The following is a 10,778-nucleotide window of genomic DNA, read 5'->3' as shown; positions in this document are numbered from 1 at the left end:
AAAAAAAAAAAAAAAAAAAAAAAAAAAAAAAAAAAAAAAAAAAAAAAACACCCTTTACAGCGTACTTTCCTTGCCTTTAATAATCTTAATCGAAATCGACAACCCTGAAAAACAGGGTTAGTTTAATGTTTTATTCAAGTGACTAAGTAAATGGGCATGGCTGCTGACGTGGAGTTTCTGTATTGTTGTTGCTCCATGTTCAGTTCTCGGAGGCTGAGATACGGAATTTGGATGTCGGTTTTTCTCGTCGGCGTTAGCGTTCCGGCGAGTGGACCGGATGTGGGTCGGGTGGTGGAACGTAGCGGCGTGTTGGAACCGCTACGGCTTTCAGTTACGTAAACCGGACCGGAGATAGAGGCGCGGAAAGCTCGTGCTCTGGCTTGGTGAACGTCGTGGTGGTGGGTGAAAACAGCGTCGTTTTGGTGGTGAATCCATTTCCATTTGAAGAAGAGAAGAGCGTTTTTCCACCACCGTTTTTTCTTCTTGGTTTTGATAGAATCGTCTTTGGAAATAGGCTTTTGGAGCTTGAAATGAATGGAGTCTATGGATCTCGAACCCTCTCGTCTGTGTTTCCTTGCTTCTTCCAAAACCTAAATATATAAAGAAAAATAAAAATAAAAAACCCCATTTGAATGAATAAATAGAAAAAATTATAATCTTCTTAAAACGAAGTAAAAAAGAACCTGAAAATAGTCGATTTGGGGGTCGAAGCCATAGTCGCTGAAGTGTTGAGGTTCAGGGAAGGGGAAAACAGGGGATTTGGAAGACATTTCTTTTGGGGGAAGGTGAAGAGATCAACTCAGTAGTGGAGGGTTTTAATGGGAATTTGAAAAAGGCCATTCAGGGGAATTACTTTATAGCCCTTTTTTTTTTCTTTTTCATAAATAAAAACATTAAATCAAATTATTTCTCTTCCCATTATTTATTTTAATCATCATTCCCACGAGACCCTCCCCAGCTTATCCATCTCTCCCCTTTTAATACTATTTCAACTTCATGGGCCGACAAAACAGGCCCAGTTGAAACCCACCTTAATTTTGGTAGGAATTCAAATTAATAATTGACATCTAGATGTTCCTCAAAAAATTATCCAATTTTTTTATTTTGAGAATCGAGGAGTTGGTACGTTAATCCAAACGAAATTAGCCATGTTCGTATCAGAGAGGATCTCGGTGTCAAGGAAAGGCGCGTTATTGGTCAAAGACATCCAAAATTTTGGACAAGGCGAATGGGCCCAGATAGTGAAACCCACGGCCCATATAAGTGGCCCTTTGGAACGCTCCACTTTATTATCCATTTATTTATTTTCTTTTATTAAAAAGGATGTTCTCATAATAATCAGCATACCACTCATTTCACCCGTCTCGTCCTAATTTAACGTATCAGAAAAATAAATCTTTATTATTACTCAAATTCAACCTGAACAATTAAAAATATAAAAAATTTGAATATCAAACATATTAGGCAATTTTCTGGATTAAAATTTAATTTTAGCAAAATTTCCCCAAATATTCTTGATATTGAACTTTTTTTTAGAAAAAAGATTAATCTTATATATACGAGTAAATCAAATATTATTGCAATTATTTTAAAGAAAAATAATAAATCGGGCCAGAGGTAAATAATTAGAAAGAGCGGTTCTAATCCTCTTGACCTATAGAGACGACCAAACACGAGAGAAATCCCCACGTAGTTTCCTTCCATTTTTCTTTGTCTTTCCACCAAATTTATTGTTCCTTGTCTTTTTCTCTAGTTTCCTTTCTCCCTTTCTCTCCCAATTTCCCCTTTGAAATTGATAACGCCGCCGTTTAATGGCCGCCGCCGCCGCGTCTGATGACGACGACGGCTTCTTCTCTCCGCCGTCAGACAAGCCCTACACTCTCAGCAGCGGAATTATACTCCGCGTAGTTATTGTACTGTTGTTCGTCGTTATTCTCATGATTTGTTTTCATCTCTACGTTCGATTGTACCTCTTCTCCCCCAGCCGCCGGCCATCCCGACCCCGCCGTCGCCCTCGTCCGCATTTTGTATTCACGGCTGAGCCACGTACAGCCGCTCCGCCACGTGGTTTGCCGCAGTTGGTTATCAAATCCTTGCCCCTATTCGTTCACTCGGCGAAACCCGACTCGGATCCGATTTATTGCGCGGTTTGTTTATCTGAGTTCGAAGAGAACGAAACCGGGCGGGTTATCCCCAAATGTAATCACAGCTTTCACGTGGGGTGCATTGATATGTGGTTTTATTCGCACGTGACCTGCCCGCTTTGTAGATCCGAGGTAAAATCGGAACCCGAATCTTCTACTAACCCGATCGAGATAGTTGTGGAAGAACCCGATCGTGGTAATCCGGTTGAGGTGGACGACGAGTCGAGGGAAGTGGCCGACGTGTCGGAACACGGACCTCGAGGGCAACGGTGAACAAACTACTTTATGTGGTGGAACACGTTTGGTATTGTAAATATCTGCTTTTATACATTATTTATTAATTAAAATAGTGAATTGAAGGAATATTTTAACTACTTTTTATGAATTTTTTTAATGAATAAAATTAAGCAAAAAAAAGAGAGGCAAGAAAATGTGAATACCAATTCAATTTATTTGTTGGATCCGATTTGCAACTGTTACATTTAATCAGATTTAAATGCTGAAGTGGCAGAATCAGCCATGTTGTTTCCCTTTTCACATCATTCCAGGAGAGTACGGAACTCCCGTGTTCAAAATCCAAGCATCGCCGTCGATAAAAACCTTGGGAGTGAAATCCGCGGCCTGTTGCGCCGTAAGAGTTTTAATTCCTTGCCACTTCACTCTGTTGGTCAGGTCAGCTCCCGGTCCTTTGTTCTGAAACTCGGCGTAGAACAATGAGTTCAGCCCAAAATCGCCCATCCACGGCAGCCATCCCTCAGGCTGAATTAAATCGTCGATTTCAGAACCCATAATAATGGTTCGTGAATATTGCTTCCAGGGACGGCCCAAGTAGGCTTTGTTGACGGCTTTGAATGGCAAGTAAGCCGGGTCGCCCATCAAATGGCATTTTTGGAAAACGAAACCCGTCGGTTCGCGGGCCTCGAGCCGGCCTTGAGCCGTGACAATGCATTGTTGGTTAGCCAGTGGCTTACGGACGACCAAATTGCAGTTTTGGAAAACGGCGGCTGAGTTGCCAAAAACAAAGTCAATGGTGCCGCTGACTTTGCAATCACGGTAGAACTGGCGATGGGTTTGTGCATAGAGAGTATCTTGGTAGCCGTCCATTTGACAGTTGAAGAAAATCGATCTGTCAGATTGGACTCGAAGCGCCACGGCTTGATGTTTCGCCGAGCCAGCAGTGTTCTCGAACCCCATGTCTCGACAGAAGAAATTGGCTCCGACAACCGCTAATTAAATGCGACAAAAACAACATTAAAAGAAAAGATAATATTTTTTAATATAAACAAAATTAAGATTTTTATTGACTTACCGAATGTTGCTGTCTTGAAAGTTTGAATGCCGTCGACAAAGTTCAAAGCACCAGACACGATGGTTTTGGTCGGGCCATCACCGTACATTGTAACATGAGTCAAAGCCTTAGGAATAAGAACAGTTTCCTTATAAATTCCAGCCTTCACGTAAATCACAAAGGTTATATTGCTCTTCTTCGGCACATCAACCAACGCTTCATTAATCGTCTTGTATTTTCCACTTCCGTCCTGCGCCACCACCACATTCGGTGTGATCGCCGACCTAGGCAGCTGCATCAGCCGCCTCTTTTCGCTGCTAACCCATGACGGCACTTCATCGCCGGCCAACAACCGACGCCCCGCCTTGGATCCTTGCAACGATCCCAACATGTTCTTCAATTCAGTTACAATTGCAAGACCGTTACTTGTCATTTCTTGAGCTGACTTTAAAAACATTTTCATTCGTTCACCGGCATCACCAGTGGTGTTTTCAAAACCATCCAAACATGTTTGTTCATAAGTAAGGGCCCCACTTAACCAGATTGACAAATCCTCGACGAATTTGTCGAGTTTGGCCATTTGAAAGGTGCCGATTCTGTTGAATGAATCGGTTATATCGTCGATAGCGTATTCTAGAAGCTCGCGACAATTCTGAAGGGCTTGGTTGGTTCTTGGTTCTTTGGCTAATGCTTGAAGCGTGGTAGAATTTCTAATCGCCGAGTTAAGTTGGTCCATGCAAACTTTGAAACCGATTTTCACAAGCTCTCTAGGGTCAGTTGTGTTACTGCCTTCAGACATTAAACTCTTCTCGCATGTTTCTTTGTAATCGGTTGGTCGACAAATAGTTTGAATTGCTTTTGTCGATGAAGAAATTTCTCCGGCTCCGTCACCATGACCGTCGCCGAGACCTTCACCTTTGTGTGAGGAGTTGTTAACGCCAACGGTAACGGCAACGACCATGGCCACGAGGAACAGAGAAGAGACGCCTACGAAGGCCATTTTCTTTTTCTTGTTGTCACCTTCGGCGTCAAATCCATTCGACATTATTGGATAAAAATAATATATATCTTTTTGGGTTTTTTTTTTTTTTTTTTTTTTTTTTTTTTATCAGAGCTGGCGGGGGTTAATATAGAAGGAAGATTGATTTGCCCCTGGGCTCTGATTTGGATGAGGAGGTGAAAGGTGAATTTAAAGGGGGGAGGGTGAGGTAAAAATAGAAAGTAATTTGAATGGTAACTAATTCTGTTCCTAAATGGGAGGTAAAAATGACACGTAATTTGAATGGTGGTTATTTCTGTTCCCGAGAAATTGGTGGGATTTTATGTTTTTTAGTTATTTTTTAGGGTTGGGAGGTAAAAATACATCTAAAACTTTCAATAATATTTAACAAATCCTCTTAAAAATTTTAAAAAATTTAATTAATATCCTTCCATTAAAAAATAAATAAATTACCCTATTTAAAATATACGCATAAAATTATAAACACGTTTAAATTTTATAAAAATAAATAATTAAAATTTGTTGATCTTTTTTTAATGATACTCTTCCAAATTTATTAGTATTTTTGAAATGATATAGGTATAGTATCACTCAAATACACTAACAACTTAACTTAATCGAGATCTCACATCAGTTGGGAAGGGGAATAAAAAATTTCTCATAAGAGTATGTAAACTTCCCACTATATGTGTTTTTAAAATCTTGAGGGGAGGCAGTAAAAAAAAGACAAGCGATGGGCTTGGGGCATTATAAATAATATCAGAGTCAGACATCGAGCGGTGTAACAATGAGGATGTTGGGTTTTCTAGAAGTAGATTGTGAAATCTCACATCGATTGGAGAGAGAAACGAAACATTTATCGGTGCGATACGACTTAAATTTAGATAAAGTAGAACAAATGAGCCGAATGATTAGGACCCAACCAAGTTGAATAGTTCGAGACACCAAAATTATTTCCATAATATTCCAAAAGTATATAGGAATAAAACCAACGTCCAGTAGATTCCATGTTGACACTTACTCTACTTTTATTTGCAAATCTTAGTATCTTTGCTTTTGTATCGTTGCGTGACAATAAATCAACTTTTTCAAAGTTTTGAGATTAGGATTTGGAGATTCCATAAAAATATTTATACTCTTTTTAAGATTACTCTTTCGGTCGCCAATTTGAGAATTGAAGTAATTCAACTGGTTAAGACATATATCTTTTATTAAGTTGGATCCGAGAGTAATTCAGAACAAATACCCATCTAAAAGTTTGACGGTTCAATCTTTCAACTCTATTGTTATAAAGCGTCGGATAGATCCTTAAATTTTTCAATTTTTTTTCACGCATTTTTACTTATTTTCTCGTTAGTGTATAACAGTCCGTAGCTCGAATCCGTTGAAAAGTGGGTCGTTCTAAATGGTATCAAAGCTAGGTATCAAGCGATGTGTCAGTGAAGACGCTGGACACTCAAGGAAGTAAATTGTGAAATTTCATACTGATTGGAGAGGGAAACGAATAATTCATTATAAAGATGTAGAAACCTCTCCATAGTAGACATTTTTAAAACGGTAAAGCTTTGTATAACATATCAAAACATAAATATTTAATAGCAGTGAGTTTTGACGGTTTGTAATTATTCCTAACTACTCAATCCTTTTAGTGTACACCCAATTAAAAAAATTAATAATTTATTAGATATTTTTTTTTAACAAAAATGACATAAACCTAAAAGTTGGGATAGACATTATTTTATTCTCGGAATAACAAAATGATAAAAGAAATCGCAATCTGTTATTGTTCCATTTGTGGGACCGGAAATTGTCCGGAATTGAAAAAAAATGGTCGGAAATTAAGCTTCTTCAAAGTTCCAAGCGCTCTATATAATGGACCAACAAAGCAAATCCAAAACAAACCAAGGAAATAGAACAAGTTTCGTTGTCTTTCTTGTTGTTGGAAATTATGTCTCTGAGAGATGGAGAAACTAAGGCTTCTCATGCTGACCGGGTGGCGGCTACAGCCAAGCCGTCGGGTACGGCGGAGCAACCACCGTGGAAGATGAGAGAAAATCCGGTGGTGATCGTGAACCGCTGTCCCGTCGTCGCACCCTCCGGCGGAATCTCCATAACACTCCTGCCAGGGTATATGCAAACCCAATATAGCACTTTTTTCGTCTAGAACAGGTGCTCGCAATGTAAATATTTATAAATATGGGTACTTAACTGCAATATACATAAATGTGAAGCTGTCAATAGTTTGTTTCCCTGTCTACAAAACTGTTATTTAATCATAATTGAGTTATATTTAATTTGGCTACAGGTTCACGTTAGTTCCCTATCAAGGTCGAGAGTACATGTGACTAAGGTCCGAGAGTACATGTGACCAAGGACAAAGTGGTATGATGTTGAGCTGAGCTAAGCGAGTGTCATTCTTAGGCACTCCCCAAAAAAGAATTTACGCTCTAGTGCGATTGCATACCGTTTTAATAAATAATATATAGAGGGTATTTTAGGTATCGAGTCCACGTAATTTGTATATATGATACCTTAGTAAAAGATTTAACGAATCCCGATAAAGGGATATCTAAAGTAAACGTGCTAAGCTAGAATGTAAAGATGTCGATTGTAATGAGATACGATGCATACTCTAAGAGATCCCACAAGTCTATCGTATTGACCTTATGTTGCGAATTGGGTCCATCTCCCATCCAACCTTTCTTTTATCTCCTAATTCTTAGTCTGCGTTTCACTTTTGTTCTGCTCAATGTCACTATCGCACTTTCTAAGTAGCGGACTAGCAATTGTGCGCCTTATTCTAATCCAGCAAATAAGTGAACTAAAAAGTCGAACATATAGTCGAATCTCAAATCACGTATTGAGAAAAAAGGTTTTAGAAAACGTGGTTCAGAATTTTTTTTTGAAAATAACTTGAAATTAAATATTGAAAGTTAATTGCAATGAAAACAAGTATATAATAAAATATATTTGGTCGGAGAGATTTGATGAGTATTTAAGTATTTTGTTCATACAAACATAAAAATAATAAACATGTTTATTCGTGGGCAATACGTACAGAGTAATATTAGAGTGACAAGACAGCCTCAAATAATCCCCAATTCATTCAATCTTCCGGTTCGATTTCAAACTTCGGGGTCCGGATACTCCCCACTCGACGATCCTTCTCCCAATTGGAGCAATCGACCTCCAGAAGAGACGATACTCCTTCATGGCTGCGATTACGAGCACTGGCTGATTGTGATTGAGTTTCCAAATGATCCGAAACCAACGGAAGAGGAGATGGTGGATTCTTATGTCGAAACTCTTGCTGCTGTAGTCGGCAGGCTTCGGATTAAAGCGGATTGTAAATGGATTACTTCTCGGTATGTTTTTGCGTGCATTTTCTTCTCTGTTGATTTTAGGTTTTTCGCTTTCTTTTGATTTTCAGTGAGGAAGAGGCGAAGAATGAAATATACTCTGTCAGTACAACTACCTATACTGGCTTTGGTGCCTTGATTCGGGAAGAGCTTTCTTACAAGGCGATTTTGTGCGTATTCGTGGTATGGTTAGATCAAGGAACCCTAGGAAGCGGATTTACTCGTCTTGTAGATATTGGAATTGTGTCGATTATTTAGATTGCAATTGAAGATTGAAGCGTAGTTTTGAGTCAATCGCATGAATATGTTTGATGAAAGTTCCCATACAAATTTGAATGGTTAATAAATTCTCCTTTCTGTTTTGAAGTTTGCTGCAGAATTGACTGGTGTTTTAGTTTGATAATCTGTGTGTTGCTAGCATTAAGGTTTGGCGTTTGTGTTATCTTGTGATGAATTAGCCCAATGATCAACCAGTTTATAGGAAATGCTACCTACTTAGTTTCTTTCCCGATTAAAGGTAGTAAGTCAGGTCCTCTGTGATATTAGTTAAGGTACGTGTTGGCTCAAACACTAGTCTTTTGTAAAGAACAAGATTAAGGAGCCTTGTCAATCAGATTTTCTCATCTTGAAACCTTGGATTATAATTGATGATTGAAAGTGTGCGTTTGAGCTGAAGCACGCAATTGTTGTTTGCTTTTGAATCTACTCGATCAACTCGATTTTAGTTTGATTGTTTTGCGTGTTATACCACGATGAATGTTTGACGTTTGCATTATTTTGTGATGATTTCTATTTAGCTTTTGTAAAGAACAATATTGTCATCTGACTTTGAGCGAAATGAAACAGAATTGGCAGGCGTTCTATGGGTTTTACCTGATTCATATCTCGAATTCCAAACACAGGTTATGGAGATGATTTACTCTTCTAACGCTATCGAATTGATTGTAATTGAAACTGAAACCTGTGGATATATCAAATCAATGCTCATTGTTTGTACCAATCATTCATCTTGATTTCAGGTGATCGGTTTATTGTTGGAAAGGTTATCGCGAGAGACAACAAAGTGGTAGAAATAGGCCTCGTCCACAGTACGATAGATGTCGAGAAACTGTGCATATTGAACGGAGGCAACCAATATTGAGGATTATTGGGAGAGATGTTCCACATTGGCTAATTAAGGGAAATATCGTATACTTCAGGTAAAAAATACTATTTCCATTGGTAAGAGACTTTCTAAAGAAATTTATGTCTTAAAGTGAACAATATCATACCATTGTGATGGGTCGTGGTTCCTAACATCCAGTTCATGTATACAAAGCTTGGGTCAAGACCATAGAAACCGGAATAGTCAAAATTCAGATCGAAATGGAGTCGGAGATATCTTAGGAAATCTAGGCGAGTTTAATTGAAGCAATCAGGGATTGATGGATGCTTTGAGTATCTATTGACACCTTAATCCATGAAGTCTAGGCAGTCAGGTACGAGATTTCTATTAGTTCTTAATGCATTTAGATCAAGTCTAGCACTCACATATCTAGAATGAAAATATCTTCGCCGACTACAACCAATTGCACTTCTATGTTTCAATTTCATGTTTTTGTTCTTTTGCAGTAAAATAAAATTATTAAAAAAAGAAAAGAAAAAAAGAGGGACGGATCAAAATTAGACACACATTCATTCTTCTGACGATAGAACTGAATTAAATAATTGTGGAAAACAGTGAATTTTTTGTATTTATATTCGTATACTCCAAAAAAGAAAATAATAAAATAAATAAAAAGGGTGTGTTTGTTATACAACTCATCATTCATCTTCTTCCCTTAACAGTTCAAGGATGATTATGTCATGAACTCATCAACTTGCCACTGCCACAATTCTCTTCCTTCAACGTTTGGATAGAACCTTACGTGTGTGTGTATATATATATTTAGATTTATCAATTATGAATTTTATAATATGTTATGAGTTCCAAAAATGCAGATTTTAGGATCGTTTTTTACTTATAAATTCATGATATTGTCTTTAAGTAGCCAATTTGAGACTTAAAGTACAAAGTAGAGCATCCTCAAAGGCTTCATTTTCTAGAGCTATCAAATGGTCTCTCCATAAACGAGATTCGACTCCTTCTCTATAGTCCTCGAACAAAAAACACCATTTGTTGGATACTTGAGAGTCACTTTGACTATACTTTCGAGACTCACGACTTTCTTTGACACTTGAAGATTTTACTGTCATGACTAAGTTAACCCATAACTCTATATGTTCGTCCACCATGACATGATACTGTTCACTTTAAACATATGTTATGATGATCTTTCTTTTAGTTTTTTCAAAAGTTTTAGTATCGAAGAAGATTGTGTTCTTTACACTTAAACCCTGAATTTCCCTTTAATTAGTCGGACTACCCCTCCTAATAATCTTCAACAAAAATTCTCATAAATAATAAAGAGAGGATATGAAATGATTAATATTTTTATGGGTTTATTACATCATTAGACCCTTACAAATTTACAAATGTCAATATTAAAAAAAAAAGGAAAATCAACTTTCTTTTCTCCCCATTTACAAATTTACAAACTTACATATATGCACATTTAGTTATTGTTTTAATTAAAATCGTGATTAAAAATGAAAAAAAAACACATGTATTTTCTCCGGAATATTTTATTTATGTTTTTCTCACCAGATTCACCTACCAAAAAATTCGAAGGTAAGCCAATTTATCACAGTCTAATCTTAATTATGGTAAGACAATTAAATTATTACTACATATTTATGTTATTGGAATTAAGAAAAACTTTGTGTCGTTTTGGCAAAAAAAAAAAAAAAAAAAGTTCGTTTTTATTAGGTAAAAGTTTAGATATGTAATTAAGTATAATTTATATCTAGTGAACAATTTCTTATAATTTTTTTTCTCTATAGAATAGCATAATAAATATGCAAAAAAAAAAAAAAAAAAATATATATATATATATATATATATATAT

At 37.0% G+C, this 10,778-nt stretch overlaps 4 protein-coding genes and 2 long non-coding RNA genes across 6 annotated transcripts; 4 read left to right on the top strand and 2 right to left on the bottom strand.

Annotated features, from left to right (window-relative positions):
* Positions 1-37: 37 nt before the first annotated feature.
* On the bottom strand, positions 38-872 carry LOC111494438. The gene is made up of 2 exons (XM_023144386.1): positions 684-872; positions 38-590 (listed from the first exon to the last, which is right to left on the bottom strand). The coding sequence occupies exons 1-2, from the start codon at positions 768-770 to the stop codon at positions 135-137; spliced, it is 543 nt and encodes a 180-aa protein (XP_023000154.1). The 5' UTR covers positions 771-872; the 3' UTR covers positions 38-134.
* A 759-nt stretch (positions 873-1,631) lies between these two features.
* Positions 1,632-2,465, top strand: LOC111494436 (RING-H2 finger protein ATL2-like). The gene has a single exon (XM_023144384.1). It carries the CDS (start codon positions 1,812-1,814, stop codon positions 2,415-2,417), a length of 606 nt encoding a protein of 201 aa, XP_023000152.1. The 5' UTR covers positions 1,632-1,811; the 3' UTR covers positions 2,418-2,465.
* A 112-nt stretch (positions 2,466-2,577) lies between these two features.
* On the bottom strand, positions 2,578-4,477 carry LOC111494433 (probable pectinesterase/pectinesterase inhibitor 21). Its single transcript, XM_023144381.1, has 2 exons — positions 3,454-4,477; positions 2,578-3,370 (listed from the first exon to the last, which is right to left on the bottom strand). The coding sequence occupies exons 1-2, from the start codon at positions 4,475-4,477 to the stop codon at positions 2,679-2,681; spliced, it is 1,716 nt and encodes a 571-aa protein (XP_023000149.1). The 3' UTR covers positions 2,578-2,678.
* Positions 4,478-6,336: 1,859 nt separating this feature from the next.
* LOC111494442 lies at positions 6,337-7,108 on the top strand. The gene is made up of 2 exons (XR_002720187.1): positions 6,337-6,601; positions 6,738-7,108. It is a non-coding gene; the product is annotated as an uncharacterized LOC111494442 (long non-coding RNA).
* A 342-nt stretch (positions 7,109-7,450) lies between these two features.
* LOC111494439 (multiple organellar RNA editing factor 3, mitochondrial-like) lies at positions 7,451-8,157 on the top strand. The gene is made up of 2 exons (XM_023144387.1): positions 7,451-7,778; positions 7,863-8,157. Exons 1-2 carry the CDS (start codon positions 7,466-7,468, stop codon positions 7,928-7,930), a joined length of 381 nt encoding a protein of 126 aa, XP_023000155.1. The 5' UTR covers positions 7,451-7,465; the 3' UTR covers positions 7,931-8,157.
* Positions 8,158-8,339: 182 nt separating this feature from the next.
* LOC111494441 lies at positions 8,340-9,868 on the top strand. Its single transcript, XR_002720186.1, has 4 exons — positions 8,340-8,693; positions 8,811-8,990; positions 9,095-9,269; positions 9,619-9,868. It is a non-coding gene; the product is annotated as an uncharacterized LOC111494441 (long non-coding RNA).
* The last annotated feature ends 910 nt before the right edge of the window (positions 9,869-10,778 follow it).

This window comes from Cucurbita maxima, unplaced genomic scaffold (assembly GCF_002738345.1).
Source record: "Cucurbita maxima cultivar Rimu unplaced genomic scaffold, Cmax_1.0 Cma_Scf00020, whole genome shotgun sequence".
NCBI classification, from domain to species: Eukaryota; Viridiplantae; Streptophyta; class Magnoliopsida; order Cucurbitales; family Cucurbitaceae; genus Cucurbita; species Cucurbita maxima.
The sequence above is the reverse complement of the archived record's forward strand: the minus strand, read 5'-3'. Positions and strand labels throughout refer to the sequence as shown.